The sequence below is a fragment of the Phyllostomus discolor genome, chromosome 5 (genome assembly GCF_004126475.2).
Source record: "Phyllostomus discolor isolate MPI-MPIP mPhyDis1 chromosome 5, mPhyDis1.pri.v3, whole genome shotgun sequence".
In the NCBI taxonomy this organism is placed as follows: Eukaryota; Metazoa; Chordata; class Mammalia; order Chiroptera; family Phyllostomidae; genus Phyllostomus; species Phyllostomus discolor.
The window spans coordinates 21,790,338-21,815,548 of NC_040907.2; the positions used below are offsets into that span (position 1 = coordinate 21,790,338).

Genomic DNA, 25,211 nt, shown 5'->3' on the forward strand with positions numbered 1-25,211 from the left:
CCTGGCCTGGAGGAAGAATGGGTGGGTGGCAGAAGGGGGGTCTGCATTCAAGCAGAGGCCGCACGGAACCTCTACTTCCCTGCTCTTTAAGAGGCCTCTCCTCTGTGTGCCTTTCCTGCGAACTCCTCGTGAGAGTTCGGCCCAGGGCCAAGGTTCCCCCGTGGGTGGAGCAGAAGGAGGCAGAGGGGCCACTGCTGCTGGAACGTGGAGCACTCCTGGACACCCCTCCTGGTCTGGGGGGCCAGGCAAGTCCACCCGCCACCTTCAGCCAAGGGTCACGGGCTCCTGCCCACCCAGCTGGACGCTCCACTTCACTTACACGTAGAGGACTGTTTTCTGGTCCCCGTCCTGCCCGCCATCCCCGACCGTCAGGGTGTCGTAGCCCCTCTCCAGGTCAAACTCCTCGAAGGCGAGCTTGATCACCTAGGGAGGGAGCACAGGGTTAGGGAGCAGGCAGGGGCAGCGGGAGAGACTTCCAGAGCCTGGAGGAGAGGAAGAAGCTCCCTTGTTCTATCCCAACGCCCAGAGTCCCCGAGACACCGAGCTACACGACCCTGAATCCAAACTGAGCATCTCCGTGGCAGCTTCTTGAGTGCGAACTATTTCCCTCCAGGCCATACAGTCTCGGGGGTGCCCTGATGTTTTCCAAAGACGTTCGTGGCACATCTGCCAGATTCCGGGGGCTGTCATGGCAACACCAGGCACATCTGGCCGGCTCCAAGATGATTAGACTCCTTCTTCATGCTCCAGTGCATAGAAATCCCCACGGGTCTGGTGGCAATTTTTCAGGCCTCGTGCGGAATCTCAGCTATGTGGCCCCCCGGGACCTGCAGACGTCTCTCTCAGTCTCCTCTGCCTGCTTTCCTCCCTCCACTCTGTTTGCTTATTTGTTGAATAAATGAATGTTCCAGGGAGGAGAATTCGACAAGATTCCTCTCTCTTAACTTGCTCTAGTTCTGCCTTCCACAAATATTGACTAAGCGCTCACCCTGCGCCCGGCTAGGAGCCGGGGTTCCAGCATGGTCCTCGCCCTCGGCCAGCAGCGGAGACAGAGTAGCACACTGATGACCCTGACACGGGGTGAGGGACACTGCAGTGAGGGCTGGGGGGCTGTGGCTCTCGCTGCCCTGCGGTGGCAGCAGGAGGAGGGTCTTCGCGATGGCGGGGGTCTGAGGACTTGGAAGGCTCCGGAAGACCGGCAGGCCGGCAGGGGATGCTGGGAGAGGGAGGGGTATGTTCTCAGGAGTCAGGTGCAGGTGCACAAAGCCTGAGCTGTGACAGACAAGGAACGTTCCAGAACAAGAGTTCAGTGTCTGTCTACAGCAGGTCCACACACTGAGTGCAACTGTAGCTGCCTCACTTGGGGGTGGCAGGCAGCGCAGTCGAGCCTTCGTGGCAAGGGGGTGACTTAAGAGGGGCCGGAACTGGAAGAGTTTGCTTGGGGCTAGGTCCATAGGGTCTCGCAGCCTCCCACGCTCCGAGCAGACAGTGGTCCACTCTGAGGGAGGAGCGGCAGGAGAGGTCTGAAGAGGGGTGACGGGGACATAGAGGTGTTCGAGAAAGCATCAGTCTGGTGTGGAGACTGATGTGGCGGGGGGAGGCTGGAGATGGTGGGGATGGTGGCAGCGTCTGTGCTGGGTGGGGTGAGCGATGGGGGAGGGGAACGGAACGGGACAGAGACGTGGGCCCCAGCAGCGCTGAGGGAGCAGTGATTGGGTGTGCGTGGGAGCTGAGGGAGAGGGAGGGATTTAGGGTGACTTGCAGGTTTCTGGTTCGGGTGCCTGGATGCAACGGTGGGGGTGTCACTCACAAAGTCAGGCCACACGGAGGCACCCCTCCTAATGTCGAAGCTGGGTCTCTTTCTGTCCGTGGCAATATGGCTTCACTCTGATGAAGACCTTCACTCTCCCGGTGGGGAGGCTGAAGGTGCCCCTTCGTTCTCTGTCCCGTGAGCCAAGGAGCAGAGAATGCCTGTGGACAGTTCTTCCTAGTCGTGCAGGTTTCCTCTGTCCCAGCCAAACAGCCCAGCACCCACCCACATGCTGCCAGGGTGCCAGCAGAGCCTCACCCCAAGGTGCCTCCAGGTGCCCCCGAAGCAAACAGGTGCTGCACTCCTTTGTGAGCCTGGGTGCCTTTTGTGCAGGGGCCTCGAACTGGCATGGGACTCTCAGAGAGAAGCGTTTCTGTCTAAGAATGTCCCCGAGCATGGACAGATAGGACCGAGGAGGTGAGGGCACTGGCTGGGAGGAAGACCAGGGCTCGCCTCCTGGAGGAAAGGAAACCCAGGTTGTTTGGGAGGTGAGTTTGGGAAAGGAAAGCAACCAGGCGGGGCTGGGGGCAGGTGACCAGCAAAGGCCTGGACGCCGAACTTATCCAGACTCCTAGCTGCTCTGGAATTGTTTATCGGAGGGGCGGGGGTTGGGTGACTGAGAGAAGCAGGAGGAGCCAGATGAGGAAGGGCTGTCTGTCACAGTAAGGGGTTGGGCTTTGCCCTGAAGACCAGGGAGAGTCACAAGGAGTTGTAGGTAAGGGTGCGATGGGACACTTGTTTCCTGAGCAACAGCACGGAGGGGTGTTGGGAAACCAGGAGGCTGGTCCCAGGGCCACAGCAATACTGTGGGTGAGGGCGGGGTGGGCCCGTAGCAGGCAGCAACTGGGGTAGTTGGAAAGGGGGTGGAGTGCATCTGTCCACAGTGAGTGGGGACACTGCGGCCCTCCTGGCTTTCCCCCTGAGCAGGCCAACGTGCCTCCCGTGTGCCCTGGTGGCCAATGTCCTCACCGTGAGATCACGTGCTCGGGCTGGAATCTCCTTCTCACCTCTCACCCTCCCATCCTGCCCTGCAGAACGACGTCACCATTTCCTAGCCTAACGCCCAAGGAGCAGCCTGGTGTTGACACCTCTCCCTGCTGTCCTCCTCACCAAACAGCCTCCTGGGCACCCCTTACGTCGGGTCCTCTCTGTCCTTCTGCCCCCGTCCCCGCAACGCCTCCTCATCCTTGAGCCCTGTGTTCTCCGAGTGCTCCCTGAGGACCCTTCCTATCTCCTCTGGGGCAGCACTTACCTGCTGTGCTGGGACTGATCTGTTTACCTGGTCCTCCACTACACCATAAACTTCCCAGAGGGCAGGGGCCACGTCCCACTGTCTGTGCCAGTGTCCGTTGGCATGCCGGGCATATGCCAGGGGCTCAGACAGTGCTGAGTGGGAGAACGCTTTCCAAAGCTTTCCCAGTTCCCCAGCATGGACTGAGTGCTAGGTTCTTGGACCCCTCCCGGGAGTTACCATCTAGAACAAAGGTCTGAAAACTGTTGTTGCAACGGGCCAGATAGCAGACATTGCCGAAGCTACTGTGAATACCTCCATTTCACACCTGGGAGGCACTTAGGCTCAGGAGGCCTTCAGCAACGTGCCAAAGGTCACACAGCCGGGTGGCGGACCCTGGGACTCACCAGGCAGCCAGGGGCCAGGCTCCTTGCCACTCTGCTCTACTGCCTCACAGGGTCCCGGTGAGGTCTTGGCCCACGAGGTAGGGAGCATGACTTATCCCCTCCAGCCTTCCCAAAGCCCTCTTTCTACCTGGACCCCAGCAGCTCAGCAAAGCCACGCTGCACACGGAACCCCTCGAGGCCAGCAGTGCGTTCTGCAGGAGGAGGGGCCCGGCCTCCGCAGGGACTGAGGGTTCAGGCTGCGCTTTCTTGCCACCATCACCTACTTCCGGCCAACCCCAGGGCGGAAGGCAAAGGCTCACCATGCTGCCTCCAAACAGGGGAGCATAGGATGAGTCGGTCTCTCATGGGAAACTGTCGCTATGAAGGCGAGAACCCGGAGCCATAAAATGATTCACGTCGCTGGTTAGAGCGGCCGTCGATGTGAACTGCAGCTTGGAGCCTCTGCCCCTGACAGAGCAGCTAACGACACTGAGTGCCCAGCACGGTGCACGCGGCACTGCAGCTCTGGGATGGGTCCCCATGCACCGTGTACGGGTGCTTCCATACCCCCACCCTTGGCCTTTGTTGAAAGACAGGATCCTAGAATATTTAATTAATATGCAGATCAATTAAGCTTATAAAACGCCTTTCGGAGGCAGGAGAGTGGCAGCACATGAAACAGGCATGATCAAAGAGGTACATTTGTACACGGCTCAGACACACACTTCACACCCGTTAGATAAATGAATAAATGAATTCAGCATCTAGGATGTGTTAGTGAGCAGCTGCTATGTGCCAAGCACTGAGCTTGCTGCCTCCCCTACGCTATCTCACATGCCTGACAATGCGGAGCAGAATCTAAGTGCCCAGGGCGTGGTGCAGATGGTGAGTGCTGGGGGATGGCAAAGAAGGGAGAGATGGAAGGTGGTCAGGGGGAGGAGGGGCACTCTGGGCCTTGCAGGGTAGGGAAGGGTGTGGGCTCTGTTCAGGAAGCGCTGTGAGTGGGAACTGAGGGAGGAGGAGCAGGGCGGGTAGCGGAGGCAGGGGCGGGAGAGGAGGAGGAGCAGCCCGGCTGTGTCCGCAGGTGGTTTCACCTGGCAGGCCAGGGCAGGCACTGTGGACTTGATGTGAAGAAGCGGGAAGCCGTAACTCTGCACGAAGGAAGGGCTGGAGGCAGAGAGACCTGCCAGCAGCAGGTACGGGGGCCAGAGTGAGAGGAGGGCTTAGGGGAGCCTGAATCTGGGTTCACTGCAGAGGGTGGGAGGCAGGGAGGGCACCCCTCACCACACAGCCACCGTTCCTGAGAACCACGGTAGGTGGGACCATAGAGGATGCCCGGCCTTGGTCCCAGAGGACACTCTGTCCTTCCTGAGCACAGCCCAGGACCAGCCAAAGGACAGGGGTCCTGGTCTTGCCAACCTGTACCCAGTGTCTTGGGGGGGCTACAGAGAACCCAACAGCTCACAGGCATTTGGGGTGAAGCTGAAGCCCCACGAGATCTAGACTGAGGCTGTTTTGTCCGATGACCACATTCCTACAGCCGCTGCCCAGCTGGGGCCCTGCTCTGCTGCCTCACCTCCACCCGGTGCCGAGAACTCTGTGCCCCAGGATCCCGCAGAGCATACACTGGAGGACTGTGGCCCTTGGGCCAAATCGGGCCTATGGCCCGTTTCTGTATGGCCCCTTAAGTTAAAAAGTGTGCTTTTGTTTTTAAAGGGTTAAAAAATTAGCACTATAAAGAAGAATATACAACAAAAACCTTACGTACTCCTCAAAGTCTAAAATATTTATTATCTGTCTCTACAGAAAAAGCTTGCTGACCTCTGGCCTAGAGTAATGGTTTCCAAACTGGGTTCTCAGGCACCCTAGAGTCCCATAAAGACACTTTAGGGGCCACCAGTCAAGGTGGAGAAGGAGCTAGAGTGGGCAAGGCCCTGCTCCAAACAAAGCAGCTCCTTTTGCACTAGTTCATGTTTTGGGAGTCCGTGACAGACATAGACGGTGATTTACTAAACGTCCTTCCCTCCCTTTACGCATTCTTAACAGAACCTCGGCTTTGTCTGGAGTGTGGCAATGTACCTGGCTAACCTCAGAGATAAGGATGGCTGGCTATGTGACAGGATTCCAGGCAATGAGATATGAGCTAAGGCATCCTCAGGGCATTTTCCTGCTTTTCTTCTTGCTTTCCTGGAATACTAACATGAGAACAGAGGTGAAGCAGCCTTCTTATGATCATGAGGACAAGAGTCACATGCAAGGAATGACACGGGGAAAAACAGAAGGTGCTTGACACACCTGAGGAAATTACTAAACCAGCCCTGGACTCTCCACCTCTGGACCTCTGGACCTCTGGTATGCGGGGGAAATAAACTGTGTTCTGTTTACACTTCTGTGGCATTTTCTGCAACTCACACAGCCAATGCCCCTGCCCTCTCCCGGCTCGTTAGAGCTCTCTCCACAATGCCCTGCCCAGTCCTAGCTCCCCCATTCCTGCTCACAGAATTTCTCTGAGCTTCTGAGGGCGGACCTCAGCCCACCCAGCCTTGGTTTACCAATGCTGCTGTCAGTTTGACTATCAGCTCAGGAAAGGAAGGGGGCTCCCTTTTCCTGGGCACGCCGTCATGGTGACCCCTGCTTGGGCTGGCTGAGGGCCCGGGGTAGGGCTCCAGAACTGGCTTTGTGAGGGCAGGAGGGGAGGCCGGTGGAACGGCTGGTCAGAACCCTCAGGGGTTCAAGCAGATAGGCCTCTGGCATCTTTGGGAAAGGCTTTGTGAAGAAAACTGCGTATAACCGACACATAACATTGTATTAGTTTCAGGTGTGCAATGTGATCCAGTATTCGCACGTACTGTGAAGTGGTCAGCCCAGCAGGCCTAGTTTCCTTCGCCACCACATAAAGCTACAAAGAGGCACACGACATTGTTGCCTACAGTCCATGCTGTACAGTCCATCCCTGTGACGCTGATTCTGTGACTGGAAGTTTGTACCTCTTGACCCTCTCCACCCATTGTGCCCACCCCAAGCCCCCTCCCCTCTGGTGACCACAAGTCTGATCTTTGTATCTATACTTTTGTTTTGCCTATTCATTTAGTTCTTTAGAGTCTACATATAAGTGAAATCATACGGTATTTATCTTTCTCTGACTGCTTTCCTTCAGCACAATACCCTCAAGGTCCATCCGCGTTGTTGTAAATGGTAACATTTCACTGTTTTATTTTTTATGGCTGAATAGTATTCCACACACCACACCACATCTTCTTTACCCATTCACCTACAGGTGGGCACTTAGGCTACTTCCATAGCTTGGCTACTGTGAATAATGTTGCAATAAACACAGAGTGCATATATTTTTTTGAATTAGTGTTTTTGTTTTCTTCAGATAAATAGCCAGAAGTGGAACTGTGGGATAATAAGGCAGTTCTATTTTTAGTTTTTTGAGGAACCTCCATGCTGTTTCCCACGGCGGCTGCACCAGTTCCCATTCCCGCCAACTGTGCATGAGGCTTCCCTTTTCTCCCCATCCTCGCCAACACTTGAGTCTTTTCTTTTTGTGATAAAAGCCACTCGGACAGGTATGAGGTGATGTCTCGCTGGGGTTTTGATCTGTATTTCCTTGATGATTAGCTGAGCAGCTCTGCCTGTCTTTTGGCTCTCTGCGTGTCTTCTTTGGAAACGTGTCTATTCAGATCCTCTGCCCGTTTTTAAATTGGATTGTTATGTTTGTTTTGTAACTGAGTTGTATGAGTCTTTAAATATATTTTGGATGAGGAGGCCTTTTGAGGAGGCAGGGCAAGACAGCCCAGGGACAGAGACTGAGCACTTTCAGAGGTTCTGGAGCTTCGGTCACCAGCTCTGTTTAATTTTGGTGGCTCTGAAAGTAGCTGGAAAAAAAAAGGTAGTAAACCCTTTCACCCATTCATGACTCATTCATTGATTGATGGATGGATTCATTTACTCACGTGTCCACTCAGTAGTTCATATGCACTTGCCAAATGCTGTGTTTTGGAGAGGCAATGCAAGATCAACATGGCCACTCCCTGAGCGAGCTCAGGGTCTAGGAGAGACACCCAAGTATGTGGAAAACCTGCATGGTGTGGGAAGTGCTGAGATCAGGGAACCAGGGGTGTGGCCAACAGGTGGGAGCACAAAACCCTGGCTGGATGAGGGACGGGGCTTTTCTTCAAGACTGGGGGACAGGGTGCAGGGGGACACCAAAGCCACAGCCAGTTCTAGGGGGAGAGGAATGCAGAGATAGGAGGTAAAGTGGAGAAACTGAAAAGAAAAAGGGATCAAGTTTAGGGCTTGGAGAAGGCCATTAAAAATGGCCTCTGGGGACCCCTGACCTCTCTGCGGGCCAGCCAGCATCTCGCACAGAGCGCGCATGAGCAGATGCTTGTTGCGTGAGTGACAAATGGGCCAGCAAAGGTGTTCCTGACATCTGCACCGCTGAGTGATCACTGGCCTGGGGAGCTGTTTCCTAATCCTCAGTCTGCAAAGGGAAGAGTGACACTGATAATCCTCAAGGAGTGAATAATCAAAACCCTATTATCTTTGGCTTTGAAGTTCAGGAAATGAGCTTTCCTTTCCCTCTCCCTGGCAGGCCCCTCCTTCCTGCCAGCCTCCTCCCACCCCTCCCTCTCCTGTCTCTCTCTCCCTCTCCAGCCTCACTTTACTTCCTTCTTGGCAAAGGTAGATTAACGTGACCGACCAAATCCACTGAAGTTCATATGCAAATTGAATCATGCGTCTTGAGTTCATACTGGGAAGCTGTAAGAGAAAGGCAGGTGTGTGCAGGCAGGGGGCACTGACGCAGGTCTGGGCTCCAGTCTTGACCACGGAAATTTCATCAGCTGCATCTTCCAGGAGGCTGAACAGAAAGGTCCTCACAGGAGGTGGCCCTGGGGCCAACATGGGCGGCTGTTCCTGTTCCGAGGAGCTGTGTGACAGTGGAGCATGGAGCCCTGCCTCCATACCCAGCACTGTGGTAACTGCAGGAGAAACACTTTCAGAAATTCCATTCTGCTTTCAGGGCGCTTCTGAGCTATGGGGGATTCTAAACCAGTACAACATGATACGCACACAAAGGAGGAGACGCAGGGACAGAGGAAGGATAAAGACTTGGTGTAGCTAGGAAGGCTTCTCAGAAGAGGGGGGTTTTGGACACCTGTCTCCCAGGGGGATGAGGAATTTGCCTGAAGGAAAAGGGAAGGGTCACTGGGACAGGCTGTGCCTGGATGGAGGACTTAAGGGCCAGGTGCGTCTGTGCACCAGGAGTTCGGTGTCCGGAAGCTGGGGCTGCCTGACCAGGGTCCTCGGCTGGGGTGGGGCGGGGGGAGTTGTTGTTTATCAATACATTTAACTGGTCAGACCACCAGGGTGTGTTTTAAAAATATAGGTTTCAGGCACCTATCCCGATCCACTGAATCAGATCTTAGAGGAAAGAGCTTTGAAATTTGTGTCTTTAAGACTAAGACAGTCCGAATGGCCAAGGTGGGGTTCGCGCTTCCCAAGGAAATCCCAATCAATGAGAGAGCATGACGCTGCATCCAGAGCAGCCCAGCCTCACTGGCTCCGAGCCTTCTCTTCCCTGTTTTATTCCTAGTGTATTCGGTAGAGACGCCCCCTTCACCTGCCTCCCCAGAAAGACTGTAAGTTCTTGTTCCCACAGTGCGGGGCGGCACGGCCTACAGGTGCTCAGTCAAGGCTGGTACCTTGACATACGTAGGTTCTTGGCCATTCCCACACCAGAATGTTTTGCTTCTCTCTTTGGGCTTTCTTACTGCCCTTGGCGGGTGGGGAAGACGTAGTCAATGCAACACTCTCCAGCTCTCTCTCCAGCTCAGGCTGCAGAGGTCCTACAAGGGGGATGGAATTCCAGGAAGGGCCCTTATTTCCACCCATGCACAGGTGCCTGGGATGCATAATCATCCAAGATCACGAGAGACCAAGGGACATGTGTTCCGGCAAAACTCTCAGCCCCTTCTCATAACAGCATCTTTCTTCACTCCTTGCAAAGGGAGCCCCTGTGTTCTCAATCCCCTCCACCTGTGGCTTACTCCAGAACCTCCCTCCACTCACCATCCTTTTTCTCCTACATCCTCACTCTTCCTCTTTGCTTGGTCTGCTCTCAGCCTATAAGCACACGCAAGTTTCCAGTATCTTTAACAAACACACACCTTAAGTAACCCAACACCTTCTCCCCACCCAACCTCCCTTACACAACTTTTGCTCCTTCCTTCACTCCACAATGAAACCTGTCAAAAGAGCTGTCTACACTACTGGCTTCTGGAGCCTCTCCTCCCATCCATTTGCCCCTCACCCCACTACCATGTCTGCCCCCAGAGTTCCACTTCCAAGTCTTCTTCCAAGGCCAAAGCCAACAGCCTCTTCAGTTCTTTTTCCACAAGACCTTTCTCACCATTGCCATCATCAGACATATCCTGCTTAGAAACTCTTCCTGCTTTGCAGCACGACTCTCTTTGTGCCTCTTAGATTGATCGTTCTCAGTTTCCTTCACTGGGTGTCTTTCATCGGTAAGGACGATGTTCCCAGATCCATTCTGAATCTTCGTACTCTCTTTGCTCTTTCCAAGAAGGGTTGTCCATTCCTCGGGCTTCTTTTCCCACCCACGTGCTGATGAATGTGGATTTATCCAGTTTCCAACCAGTGCATCCAAATACCCTTGGATGAATCGCAGGCATGTCAAATGCACCACATTCCCCTCTTAACTGCTGCAACGTTTGTTCCTCCTCTTTTGTTTTTGTTTTAAAGCCTCCCATTGGTCCGAGTCGGAGAGCACTGAGTCATCATTCCTTCGTCCATGGAACGAATGTTTACGGAGCGCCTACTTATGTGTCAGACTCTGTGCTGGTCACTTGGGATGCGTCACACGGAATACCGTGTTGAAGAAGACCCCTTCTTCTCCCTCGGTCCTCACATCCAATCCGTCACCAAGCCCCATCCCCTCCCCTAAATATCTCTCAAATCTCTTTCTTCCTCCACATTTCCAAATTTTGGTTGATGCCCCCATTTTTTTTTACTTGGGTAACTGCTTCAGCCTCCTAACCGGTCTCGCTCCCTCCAGTTTCCCTCTATAACCCTCTCCACTCCTGCCAGAGGAACCCGTCAAAAACTCAGACTTCCTGCCACTGCTCTGGTTCAGGAGAGGAGTGGCCCTCATCCTTCCCAAGGCTGTTCCCAGCGCTGCCAGTCCTACCCCCTCCCATCTACTCTGAGACCTCGTTCCCTCCATCCAGCAGCGCAGCAAGTGGGTGGGCAATGGAACCAGAAAGACTGGGTTTAAATCCCAGTGCCAGTTACTGCTACAAAACAAAACTAACCTTTAACCTATTATGATTCAGTTTCTTCATCCATCAAAGAGGTCTATCAAAACCTAATTAATGGTGCTATTATGAGGATGCAATAAAACCATTTACATAGAGGGCTTAGCTCAGAGCTTGGCACATAATAGGCATGCAATGAAAGAGAGCTATTATTATTATTATTAACAACAGTGTAACACATCTACCCTTAGAAACCAGTTTCAGGATAACACCCAAGCCTCTCTGGCAGGATGTAGGTTCACAGTGATCTGGATCCTGCTACTCTTTCCATCCGCATCTTGATCTAGGTGTGTTGAATTACTTTCAGTTCTAAAAGGCTGTTCCAAACCTCAGTGCCTTTGCACACGCGTCCACTCTGAGCTATTGATTTCCAAGCCTACTCATTCTTCAACACCCTGCTCACATGTCATATCCCTTGTGAAAACTCCCTGACTTTCCAGTTGGCGGTATCTTCCTAGGTTTTCCCATAGCATTCTGACACAGCTCCATTAGCATCTGTCCTGTACTCCAGTTTTTTATCTACATGCATGTCTCTTGCTTCTTATGTACATGTGCACTGGGGCAGATATTATATCTACCATCAACGAATGAAATAATGCTCATCTCAGAAACATACTGTGGACCTGGAGAGGCTATGCTTTTGGCTGAAGAGGATGTCTCAAAGGCGACTGGACAGGCAGTCCTTGAACACCCATGTTTCTCTCCTGTGGGCTGGTGAACAGAGGTAGGAACACACTCTCCGTTTTCCCTGCTCTCTGTAGGGAGGCAGCTCTGATTCTGTAGTCATGGACTTGAGTCTGCACACTCACACCGTGTGCTCTGTGGCTCTCCTCCCACATGGCACTGGGAAGAGACACCCTGCAGCCTTTCTGGGCTTCTCCAGGACTTACCCGAAGCTCACTGAGAACCCGTGAGGATGCTAGGACCACCCTTACCCTTCTGCACAGCTTGGCCCCCAGGGAGTGCCTTTCAGAGGGGCTGGCTTCAGGAACCCGGCTGGAGGGACCTCCTGCAGAACATGTGGGGGGACTGACCAATATGGGGCCACTGACTCCCACACACCAGCCAAGGGCAGGCCTTCTGGGAGTGAATCAAATTGTTTCTCAGAAAGTTATCAGGTGGTTACTGACAAGTCCCTCTGTACCCTACTTTCAGGTTTCCAAAGAAAACAGAAATGAGCATCTTTAACAATGACCAAGAAACAGCATTCCAGTCACCAACTTAATAACCTCATGGGAGCTGGTACTTCTTGTTCAGCCTCCATCCTCACCCCCATGTGGCTGGAGCGCCCTTCCCCATTGACTACATTCATCTTCAAACAGGTAGAGGAAATGTGAAACTTTGTTTGTAAAATGCTATGCGGAGGAAATCTATTTCCAGTGTTCCCAGCATTGTGGTCCTAGGTTCCTTGACCAAACAATTTAAAAATGTTGCGTAAAATGTAAAAGAAAAAAAACCCCTTTTACTAGTTAGGAAGTGGTTATGATTGAATTGGATCCACCCAAAACTCCTGTGTTGAAGTTCTAACTCCCAACATGATGGTAGTTAGAGACGAGGCCTTTAGAGTGACAATTAAGGTTAAATGAGGTCATGAGGGTGGGGCCCTAACCCAATGGGGTTCGTGTCCATATCAGAGGAAGGGGAGCCATCAGGGGATCTCTCTCAGGGGGGCAGAGGAAAGGCCATGTGAGGACACAGTGAGAAGGGAGACATGTACAAGCTCGGGAGAGAGTCCTCCCCAGGAACTGAACTTTCTGGCATCTTGACTGTAAACTTCGCACTTCTAGGACTGTGAGGAAATAAATATCCCTTGTTTAAGCCACTCAGTCTGTAATAATTTGTTGTGGCTGCCCGATAAGATGAGCACGTTGAGAATACTCGGATCCCAAAGCAATGTGACTGTGTTGGCCCAGGCTGTGACTCAGCATGAAGCTGGCTTTGGCCTGGAGGGCACTTTTAAAAATCTGGTAGAATAGAGCTTTGGTCGTCAGGGCCTTGTGGAAAAGAGAAAACTAGAAACAAAGGTCAGAGCCCACCCAGGTGGAGGACTCTAACAGGACACTCCTGAATAAAGCTGGGCTACTTTAAGCTGCTCCCTTACGGAGAGCTAGAAATAAGCCTGTCTTCCTTCTTACGAGCCACTACTACCCTCTGGGTGGATCTGGGGGCTGATTGTTGTTTATCTCAGAGCTTGACGCTGAGTGGAAGCAAATCAAACCTCCCCTGACAGTCCAGCACAGCAAGTCCACTTTTGCAGGAGTTTTCCGCCTTCAGATGACTTGGGTCATTTGGAATCTTCATACTGAGAATTTATTCTGAAGACCTTTCTGCGTGCCACCAGGCGCCAGGCAGAAGCGAATGTTAACTCCCTCTGGAAGACACTACCTTCCACCCAGGTCCCAAGGAACCCCGCAGGCAAGTCTAACCACCTAGTCAGAGCTACGAAACAGAGGGAAACACCATTCGGATAGGAGGGCACGGGGTGAGAAACCACAAACAACGACGTCAGACCCGCGAAGGCTCAGATGCTGGGCTTAACAGACACAATGTACAAAATAAACATACCTGATACATTCAAAGACCCAGAGAAGGACCTAAACAGGAGTAAGGAGTGAGGCACTATACAACGTAGTCAGGAACATTTGAAAAAGGACCCAGCAGAACTTTATAAAAGGAAATACTTGAAATTAAGACAAATCTTCAGTGAACGCATTTGACAGAAGTTAGACACAGCCGAACAGAGAGTGAGTAAATAGAGTGAAACACAGAAGGTACGACAGGAGTTAAGAGAGACACGGAGGGCAGAGTGGGAACGATTAACACGCCATGCCAGACTTCCAGAAGCAGGAAAGAGAAGAAGGAGAGGCAACAGTTGAAAAAGATAATGATTAAACATTTTCTCAAACGAATGCACAACACAAGTCAGAGGTTCAAGAAGCTTAATGAAACCCAGCAGGATAAATACCGAAACGCCAACACGATCGTGAAACTACAGAACACTAACGAGAAGTGAAAGTCCATAAGAGCAGCCAGAAGACTGTCATACGAAGGAATGAGAGTAACCTGACAGCAGCACTGGAAGCTGGAAGACGATGGAATAATATTTCTGTGTGCACAGAGCACATAATTATCAACCAAGAATCAGATACCTCGTGAATATCAATGTTCTTTCAAGAAGAAAGGGAAAAACAGACATTTTAAGGCAAAACTGAGAAAGTCTGTCATCAAGAGGAAAACAAATTTTAAAGCATGTATTTTTGGATAGAAGGTGGTTTCGAAGAGAAGAACTGATATGGAAGAAGGAACAGTAAACATAGTGGCAGTAAGTATGTCAGTAAATCTAAATGGACTTGACTAAATCTAAATCGGTTTGACTAAACAGTAGCAATCGTGACTCATGAGCAAACATGTCCTAAGGCCTCTGATTTCTCAGGAGGGACATAAATCACTATGTACATTAGACTTTATTCAGTGTGCCTATGAGCATTTCAGGGTAACCCTAAAAGAACAGAAATGATTGCACAGTTTTAATGGTCTAAGTTTTCTAGTCACAAGACAGATTGTGAGAATGGGTTTTAAAGCCCAGCTACACACAGGACACGCACACAGCACTGGGGAGCAGAATGGCTGAAAGCAAGAAGAAAAGACTCATTAAATAAAAATGAAAAGAGTGCTGACGTAAACGCTGGGAAAAACTTCCAAGGTCGAGACATCACTACAGATAAGGAGAGTCGTTACTAATTATTTTTGAAAAATTTCAACTCACCAGCAAGATATATAATTCTCAACTCGCATGCTCTAATAACATAGCCCCAAAATATATAAAGCAAAGATCAAGGGAACTTCAAGGAAAAATAGACAGAACCACAGTCAGAGTGGGAGGGTTTAATATGCCTTTCTCTGCAGTCGACTGATCAAGAAGACGAAATCGATGAAGATATGAAAGATTGGAGCTTGATGTAATGGAACATAAAAACTATAAAATACACATTACTTTTTCAAGCACATGTACAGTATTTGTGAAAAATGACCATTTCTGGTCCAAGAAGAAAGTCTCAACAAATTTCAAATGATTTGAATACAGACTATGCTCTCAGACTGCAAGCTTTAGAACCAATAACAAAAAGGCAGCTAGAAAGAAACCCTTTGTTCGAACATAAAAAAATACTTCTAAAGTTGTGGTTGAAAGATGAGAGAATAATGTAAGTTGGGTAATATTCAGAATTAAACTATAACAGATAGACTACATATAAAAATCCATGGGAATATAGTCATAATAGTCCCTAGAGGAGCACTTATAGCATTAAATGCTTAAATAAGATTGAAAAATAATGAATTAAGCATAGAAATTAAGATGGCAGAAAAAGTAACATCGTAAGTCCAAATAAAATAGAAAGAAGAAAATAAAGATGAGCATAAACTGACGGAATAGGAAATAAATACATCAAAAGAAGTATTAAGAAGATCAAAATTGGTTCTTAGCAAAGACTAGAAAAATGTAAAACCTATGGCCATTTTGCTAAACAAGATACAAATTAAGAAATGACCTGGCTGGCGTAGCTCAGTGGATTGAGCACGGGCTGCGAACCAAAGTGTCGCAGGTTCGATTCCCAGTCAGGGCATGTGCCTGGGTTGCAGGCCATGACTCCCAGCAACTGCACATTGATGTTTCTGTCTCTCTCTCTCTATCTCCTCCCTTCCCTCTCTAAAAATAAATAAGTAAAGTCTTTAAAAAAAGAAATGAAAAAGGGAATAAAATATATAATAAAAATAGTATGTACAACTTCACACTCAGTAAATTTGAAAACTAATAAAATGGCCTCAAGAAAAAAGCAGGTAATCTAAATCATCCTTTAGTCATAAAAGTATTACACCTATAGTTTAAAATCTTCCAACAAAGGAGTAGCAGACCCACATGGTTTCGCTGAACAGTTCCACAAAATGTTCAAAGTGAGAGGTGTTCCAGCCTTTCAGGTACAACTCCACAGAACAAACGTGAAGGGAGGTGACACTCGCCACGTCTTGTACGAGGTTTAGCAATATCTTGTCAAAAATATCTGACAAGGGCAATATGAAAAAAAGGGCCAACCTCACTAACAAAACAGAAGCAAATGACTAAGTAAAATACTGGCAAATCCATGTTAGGCGTGTATAAAAATGATAATACTAAATGACCAACTTGGGTTTATACCAGGAAGGTGAGGTTGGTTTAACATTAGAAAAGTCAACTAATGTATGTAATTTGTCACACTCACAAAATGAAGGAGCAAACCTATGCTTGTATTGATAAAGAAAGGTGCTTGATAAAACTCAGCATGTATTCACAATTAAAGTTCTTAACAAACTACAATTAGAAAGAAACTTAAAGAAAGCTTCAGCAAACATCATGATGATGAAGGGAAAATGTTCTATTTAACACCAAACAAGGACAAGAGGGCCCACCAGCATCACAATGGCTTGATGTGATACTTGAGGATTAAGCTAGAACACTGGGGCAAGAGAGAGAATGAAGAGAAGCTATAGGGATTGGGAAGAAAGAAATAAAACCACCGTTTTGGAAGATGATTGTCGTATGTAGAACACTTCAAATAATTCACAGATAAATTATTACAAGAGAGTCGCTGCACACAAAAATCAAAGAATAAAAAATAACTGCATTTCTAAACACCAGCAAGAGATAGGTAAGAAAATAAAATTCTAAAAGATATGCTTTATAAGAGGAACAACAAATATAAGATATCTAGGAGTAACTGTATTAAGAAATGTACAAGATCTGTGATGGGAAAATCCAAAAGCTTATTGAAAGCGTTAGAAAAGCCCTAAGTCAGTAGAAAGACACACTATGCTCACAGACTGGAAGACTCAGTGTTCCAGACACACCCGTCCTCCAGTTGGTCTACAGTTTTGGTATCATTAGAGTAAAGATTCCAGCAGGTCATTCTGTAGATCCTGGCAAGATACTTGTAAAATTTATGAAAAAACAACGGCACATCACACACACACACACAAAAATAAATAAATGTGAAAATAACATGTGAAACGGTGTATAGTAGTCCAAACACACATACCAGATACATCTTAGGACATAACCTTGAGTGAAGCTGATTAAGAATATACACAGCACGATAACATTCATATGGAGTTCACTCGTTGGCTTCCTAAGCAATGTATTTTTAAGGATCCCCATTTACGTGTGAACTGTAAAGAGAAGACGAATGCTAAGCACACGGTCAAGGCAGCGCTCACCTGAGGGACAGGGGATGGGAAGGAGCTGGTGATGGACTTGCATCATGAAGGTAACTGACTCAGCAGCTATGCAGGTGTCTATCGTATTGATGTTCTTACACCTTAATGTTTTACAAATACGCTTTTTAACTATTGGATGTTTAATGAAAACAATTTTAAAGAACTGCGTACCAAGCTACCACAACCAAGCTCTGGGTCTGAAACCCTTGCAGACCAACTGTCCCCAATGCAGCCCCGCCCACAGGCCCCCCCCCCCCCCACTTCCCCCAAGAGCCCTACCTTGGCGGGGTTGAGAGCCGTGATGATCCACACACAGTGTGCGTTGTTGTCGTACTGAATAGGGAAATTGGGGGAAGTGATGATGCCCGAGGGGCCCCGAAGGTGGGCATCACACATGCGGGCTGCGGAGAGAAGGTGAAAGTTTAGTTTAGACCAGGTGCCGTTCCCATCCCCACCTCTCACCCCCAGCCCAGGAGAGACTGAAGCCTGTGTGGTCTCAACCCAGACGTAACCTTCTGCCTTTTTCCCTCATAGTTCTCAGCAGGTTCCAGGGGAAGTGACAGTGTCTGGAGGAGCACTGGGGTAGGGGCAGGGCCCATGTGCCCCGCCTGGCCTCCTGCTCTGTGCACAGTGATGAACTTCCATGGTGAAGCTCAGCAACTCCACCGAGAGGGCGTGGCCTAGCACTCCTCACCTCGACCTCAGTCTAGATGGGCACCGGACACCTATGGGCCTGCTGAGCTGCCCACCCCTTGCTCTGCTGACCTGCCTGTGCATCCCTGTTGCACAGGACTCTCAGGACGTCCTTGTCAAGGCCACCCCATTAGGTCTTGAACGTCTGTGCCCAAGGCCTCTGCCACGGCCCCCAGCTCAGCCCAGGATCAGGCACCCGAGCGATCTCAACGCCGGTCACGGACTTCCCATCCCCTCCCCACACTCAGCACACGCCCCAAACTGGCTTTTGACAGGAAGCATAAAGATTCAAGGTGAATCAGAAGTGCTCTACTCAAGTAGATATAAAGTGTTATCAATCACAGCTTAATCTAATTAAGCTCTTTAAAATAGCTTCTAAACTAATTAGATTAAGTAGTGATTGATAACAGTTAAGGTGCTACATTGTACCTAGGTGTTTGCCTTCTTTAAAAACATGTTCTTTAGCTCTTGCCACTTCATTCTTCAATGTTAGCGCTCAGCGATTTTATTAAAAAGAGTTCTAAGAGCCTGCTCCGTGGCTGTCTGCATGGCAATTTATCCTAATTGTAGGCAAAGAGCCTAAGAGTAAAGAAATAGTGAGCCAACGCAACGAGCCTAAGTATATAAAATGGAAGTAGCGTCAAGCCTGGTTTCCTCTGACAGGGCGAAGTATCCTGGAGCTCCTGTCCGCGGCGGGGTGGGGGTGGGGGGTGGGGCCGTGATAAACCCTTCCTGTGAGCGGCTGGGAGGCAGTGTCTGCTGCTCTCGGACATAATTCATCTCGTCTCATTTCAAGCGCTCATTGCTGCACTCACTCATTCCAGCGTTTACTGAGGGCCTATCACAGGCCAGGCAGAGAGCAGGGAGGAAAAAAAACGTCCAAGACATAGCCCCTCCTCCCTGAAGGGCCAGGAGCAGGTGGAGGAAACAGGTACTAGAATGGAATCAGGCAGAGCCAGTGCCGTCTGGGGGTTACTGTCCAGAAGCCGGGGGGTCAGATTTGCCCCTTCTATTCTAGCTCATCCCCTTCATTGAGGACATTCCTGGTGGCTCGCCCAGCTGCACTGAAAGGATCTTCCCCTGCACCCTGAGCTCCAACATCGAGTGAAGCAAGTCTGAACAGAGCCCTAAGGGAGCCCTCTCCTCTGCTCCCCTTGTGTGCGCCCAATTGCTTCTGTGATTCTCCGCTGAGAAACACTTCGATTCACAGGTTGTGCTTGATGCAACTGGGCCTGAAGGCAGCGGCCAGGGTGAGGAGAGTGCAGGCGGTGGGGTTTACCAACTTAGTCTTCTGGGTTTTATATGGACTTGCAGCTTGTTTAAGCTGGGATAAGTCAGAAAAGCTCTCTGATTCTGTTGTTCACCTGTAAAAGGGGGCCATGATATCGCCCCCCGAGGCACGGTGAGGAGGCAGTTACCTGAGGTAACAGGTGTGAAGGCTCACCCTGGGCACGGGGCACTGCCTGCAGCCGGCAAAGGGGAGCTCAGACTGTTGGACTCCGATGCCATGTTCATTCCCTTTCACTAGGCCCCAGATTTCTCTCAAGGCCCAAGGGCGTTTTTCTACTTTCCTGAAGTCTCTTTAAATGGGATTTTTTCTTCCTGTGACCACACTTGAGGCTACGGCACCACTAAACAAGTGAGACTAAGATCATCAAAAGCAAGGCCAGGATCTCAGCCCGCCTCCGCAAGGAGGACCCGTGGATTTGGAACCCTAGCCCTGCAGGGAACCCTTGCAAACCTCCACCAGCATCATCTTACCCCTCGCCTGGAGAGCCAGGCTGTGCTGCTTTAAAAGCCCTCAGCTTTAGGCTCAATTTATCCTGTGCTTGTTTCCAAAAATTAGATGGTATTTGCAATCTGTTGAGATATGCTGAAGGTAATTAGAGGGAGTAGGTCAAAAAGGCATTTACCACTTTAAGAGCTTAGAAGGAATTAATTAAAATATTACAATCTGCAGATATTTAGCATGGAGCACCTTGAAACAGGTTCTGAATGGAGCATCAGCTCCTTTTTCCCTCTGCTGCCTCGGTAAGGTCAGGGGTCCGTGGACAGACAGACTTCCCCCTGAACAGCCAGCCCCTGGGAGCCCGCCAGCAGATGGACAGTCCACGGCTGCACCCCACATGGGCTGGCAAAACCGTAGATGCTCAGACAAGTTCTGAATACACAAATAAACACATGCTTATGTTTCTCCTTTTGCCTTTTCTCATGAAGCTTTCTGCTGGATAGCTGTCAGGAGACTTCCCCGGGACCTCTCCTGCTAAAGCTCTGCAGCTACTCCCCCTCCTCCTCTGGACATCACCACCCTATGTAACAGGATCAGTATTCCAGGGACCACAGGGGGACAGCATCTGGACCCACAGCCAGTGCTGGCGCTGAAACGACTTGGCACCAACAAGGAAATTGCTTCAGATACAAATGCCTTTGGCCTTCTATCTCCCACCCCCAATCTGATTCGAACACTGTTCCTCATTGCCCTCCCGTGCCGCTCCTACTGCTGACCTGCCTCCGCATCCTTGTCTTGGTCTTCTGGAGCCACGCCCCCACCACCAGTTCCAAGGCAAACAAACCTGACTCGCATGTGCAACGTCTTTCACCACGTCCTGCTCCAACTCCCGTGTGGATGGAAGCCTGTCTCCCCTCCCCAGTCCACTGCTTCCTCTGCAGCCCTCTGGAGCAGAGCTTTCTCCCACCCTGCTGTGTGGTGCCCACAGACATTTGCTGAACCCCTGGAGGAACTCCCCATTGGCCTTCATCTAGGGCTCATTCCACCGGCACCAACATTTTCTCTCTACTCTGTTTGCCCTTCTGTCCCTACCCAACTTAGAGCCCAAGGTCCACCCATGATCATTTTCTTGCAAATCCACCCAAGCCCCTTGCTCGCTTTTCTTTTAATCAGTCGCCTGGAAGACATCCGCAGTGAATGAACCTCTCCATCTACATTCTCTAGACTTAGCCTCATATAGTTAAGCTTTTCTGGAGAAGAAAATCACATGAGTGAAAGAGACTGATATTGCTGTACATTCCCGATTACTCACCTCAGAAAACATCCTAGATATTGCCCAGCAACCGTTCAGCTCATTCTCCTGCTCCGCACAAAGATCCGTCCATGCCTCCTACACGCCCCTCGGAACTCTTGCCCTCCCCTCCCCTCCCTCACTGTCAGCTGGCGACCTTGCTTCAGTCTTTGTGAATGGAACAGGTGACGTCTGGCAGGCACACGCTGTCTCTCATCCCCCGTTCCACAATCCTGTCTGCTTACACGCTCCTCTTCTTCCCTCCAGTTCCTTCGCCTTTTGGAGCCTGGCCTCGCTCCCCAGGAGCTCTGGTGCCCCTGCCCAAAGCTGACCGTGTCCTTGGCCGTACCCTGGATTTGCTGTTCTGGACCCCATGGCAGTCCCTCTGTGAGATCTTAAGCTCCATCATCCCATTCTTTCCCCTGCCACCTGTGCCCCCAGCAGACGACTGGATCTTGATATGCTTGCTCTCCTAAATCACAGGCCCCTCCAGCCTCCTGACTCCCTCAGGTCTCCTCCTCTGTCAGTGCTCCGTCGACCCTTCTTATTTTACTCGTCTGGACCTCAGCACCCTTGCTAATGGCTCCCTCAGTGCTCTCAGATCTGCCTTTGATTAATTCTACCATCTGCCTTCTCTACTCTTAGTCCTGGATGCCAAGGTGCTGCCTGGAGACCATGGCACCACCACAGGTTCACCATTTGCCATTGTAATCGAAGCTTTGGCCCAAATTAGTCCTTTCCCTTGTCTTTGTCCAGTTTCCTCGACAATTCCTTAGAAGGAAAACTTCAACCACTTGCCACTCAGTTGAGCCACCCAGCTGACCTCTCTGGAGGATCTGACCCCACTGACCCTTCTCTCTTGGTGAAACTCGCATTCTTCGGTCACTGCGATGCCTCTTGGCTCTCCTCCTACCTCTCTAACGGACCCTTCTCAGCTTCCTACTTGGCTCTTAACTCCTTAAAAGTAGTTGTTTAGATCTGGGCACAAAGTATACAGGAGTTCTTTGCACACTGCCTGCAAAGTGTCTGCAAGTTTACAATTTTACATCAAAATAAAAGTTACAAGAAAGTGGGGGAGAGCTGTTCTACGCGGTTCCATCGAGTATACTGACTCTGAAGGACGTGCGGGAGCAATTTCCGAGAAGGGTATGGTAGAGCCTTTGGAGTCAGGGTTTGAATTCCAGCTCAGCCGGTCAGCTCTGCACCCTTAGGCAGGTTGGCTGGCCATAGCACGCCTGAGATAAATGTAAAATATGGATAATGCCACTTTCTTCATAAAGAACTTATGAAAAATGCCTAGTGTGATGCTTTATACAAGTATAAAGCAGCTCAATAAATGTGAGCTGTATCGTAAGTATCTATATATATATGTAGGTAAGGGACTAGGGAGTGGGGTGTGTACTCTAGCACAGTCAGTGGGTCACATAAGAGGATGACTGCAGAGGAGGGGAGAGGAGAAGAGAGGAGAGGGGAGGGGAGGGGAGGAGAGGAGAGGATGAGACAAAACTCTGAACATCAGTGTACAAGGAGCAGGCCCAGGAAGCGGATCCAGTGAAGTCTGCCAAGGAGGACAGTCACCTGTAATTTGTCATGGCCTTTAATTTTGCTGGTTTGTGCCATATTCTCCACATTTCACTCCCACTTTATGAGGAGGGAGAAGATTCTGAACACTTCAGTAATTTTTCCTGTGCTATAATGGTATGTTAATAGCAAGGTTGGAACTTGAACTTAGGTTTCTGAGTCCTGAGTCTGGTGTTCTGGCCACGAAAAAGGCCTTTATTCTAAACAGATATATGAGGCCCGTAGAGAATGTATCCAGCCATGTACTATGACAAATAGAGACATTTATTGAAGGGGATACAAGAAACATTGTACATATGACAATGACACCTCAGTCCCCTTCAAAGTAGGCACCTTGGGACCTCACACAGTCCTCTCAATTGCCATCACCTGTCTCATTGTATTTTCCTGAATCTCATTGAAGGTCTGAAATCTCTTTCCTTTCAAAGGTGATTTTAATCTTGGGAAAAGCCAGAAGTTGCAGGTAGTCAAATCTGGGCTGTAGGTGGGGCTGAGTCATCTGGGTGATTTGATGTTTTGCTAAAATATTCTACATGAGATATGATGCATGAGCAGGTGTGTTGTGATGAAGCTGCCAATCACAAGCTGCCCATAGCTGTGGCCTTCTGAGTCATTCGAATAGCTTTGCTGGAGGAATGTCCAAGCTTCATGCAAAATTTGATGCAAATTGGTTGCTCTACTCACTCAGTCATTTTTAATGTGACGGCCACACAGTACACATGCTCAGTCAATGCCATCTGCTGCCTCCCTGACTAGAACAGTGAAGTCATCATTGTTCACGCATGCGCATTCCAGTCCACTCTCCTTGGCTGCCAGGTTACACCGATGTCAAGCAAATCATTCTCATTATATTAATAATGGCTGGGCTTTTTCTGGACAGGCCTCATATAAATATGCATATATGCACATATACATATATATTTATGTAGGAAATAGTGGGTTTCTCCACAAAGGAATAAAATCAATGTGCTGTTGATTATCTATTCTGTGACTCAGTAACTGTGAGTATCTCACCGGGGCTGGTACTCAGTCCCCATTCTCTGTCAACCCCAATCTGTGGTCACAGGAAACCAGGTTTCCTGGTTGTCACTTTGGTCCTCTTATTCTATCAGTGGTTTATACACAGTGTTCCCTGGAGCCTCAGGGGCTCCTCAGGGGTGGCTCAGGGCTGCAGAGAGGGTGGGGGGGGCAACCCCAAGCCCCCTGCCCCTACTTCAGGGAGAGACCTTCCACTCGCATCTCTTTTATGTGTTGGGCTTCTGTGAAAGCTTATTTTAAACTATCAGGCTCCACATACACAGTAAGTCCTACAGGCCCTATATTTCACTGTTCTGCCTCTACCTGGGGCTGAATAGAATTCGTAGAACAGTGTTTCAGTTGCCTCGAGCCCCTTCGGATGATCAGAATTTTCTGGGAGTCAAATGAGAGGCCGATTTCTTCGAGCGGAAGGGAAACAAAAGAAAGGCCCGTGAAAGGCCCTGGTTTCGGATCCCAAAATGAGGGCACAGTGCCACAGTGCTGATCCATTCCAATCACTGACTCATTCAGGTCGTCTGGAAGCATTTGTGGAGAGCCTATTATTTGCCAGGCCTCATGTTTTAGTGTAATTAACTGTGTGGAGAAATGAATATTGAAAATCAAATCATAATTTAAGTGCATTAGAGGAAAAATAAGACCACTATGTGTGTGGCGATGAATGCTTTTCAGAACGTGATCTTTCGGTCACCTGCTTATTAGGGGAGCTGTCCTGGAATTCAAAGAGTTTTGTCCCTTTTTATTTTTAAAGTGAGGTCCGCTTTAACTCAAAGCAAGGGATTTTAAAAGGAAAGCCTTCAACACTGCCCAAATAAAAGGATCCTTGAATCAAATATATATGTCTCAGCCCCTGGCCTTCACGGTTGTCCGGGACAGATGGTCCAAGTGCAGACCCAGGAGCCTGTGCCTTCTCTCTTCCTCCCTCCCACTGACCTATGGGAGAGAGAGAGGGAGGGGGAGTGGCAGGAAGGTGAGCCCGTCTGTGCTGAGAAGCCCCTCTCCACAGCAGTCGGTGATGGGCTGCTCGGTAGCTGCCTGCGCAGGGACTTATTTAAATTTACAATCACTGAGCAGGGGAGGTTTTGTTTTCCCAGCTCACAATGAGGGCCTGTGGCTAAAAAGAGATGAAGGAACCTGCCCAGGGCCAGCAAACGAGGAGGGGACCAGTTGTGATCTAGATCAAAGCCCGCGTGCCTCCCAAACTGTGCAGCTGCAGTGACGGAGCGCGCAGCGAGGGACAGGCTTTGACAAGAACCTGTGGCCGCTAGAGGCTGTGGTGGGCTCCCAGGCCTGAGGGAGCGACATCCCGGCAGTGCTGAGTAGTTCCCACCACGCGTGTGTGCACGAAGGCCTCACAGACACACTGGGATGGTTCTAAACGAGTGCTTTCAGGCCCACTACCTCATCGAGTCCTTGACGTAAGGTCACAGAGTAATGCTCCATAATCTGCCTTTTAGCAGGGCAGGAGAGCTTCAGAGAGTTGGCCCAAGAACAACTACAAAGTGGTGATGGTTGTATTCGAACCCAGTTCTGCTTGGCTCTGTTTTCCATGATTTTCTCCAGCTTCCCATAAGGATTAGGCTGAGGATGAAATGAGGATGGATGTGAAAAAGCTTAGCCCAATGCTTAGTTAACAGCGTGGCGGGGAATTCAGAGTCCACTGGGTTGAAATCACTGTTGGGGGGGCTTCCATGGGGCACACAGCACGTCTGGAGGAAAAGATGAGCATAGTCCTCAATTGTGAACTTCCTTCTGAAACAGCAGCCCCTCCCCAGCCTGGGCAAGTTCATGTAAGCAGTCACCGCTACTGACAGAACCACCTTCCTTCCAGGAATGAAAAGATCGTGGTGAGAGATCAGATCTTAC

At 49.8% G+C, this 25,211-nt stretch overlaps 1 protein-coding gene across 2 annotated transcripts in view; it reads right to left on the minus strand.

Moving 5' to 3' along the window:
* The window catches only part of CSMD2 (CUB and Sushi multiple domains 2), a 555,419-nt gene that overhangs the window by 244,023 nt on the left and 286,185 nt on the right, over window positions 1-25,211 (minus strand). For both annotated transcript variants that reach the window (XM_028512433.2, XM_036025734.1), the window contains 2 exons: window positions 17,296-17,417; window positions 320-423 (listed from right to left, as the gene is read on the minus strand). In XM_028512433.2, coding sequence (XP_028368234.1) covers window positions 320-423; window positions 17,296-17,417 — 226 coding nt within the window. The remainder of the gene's footprint in view (window positions 1-319; window positions 424-17,295; window positions 17,418-25,211) is intronic.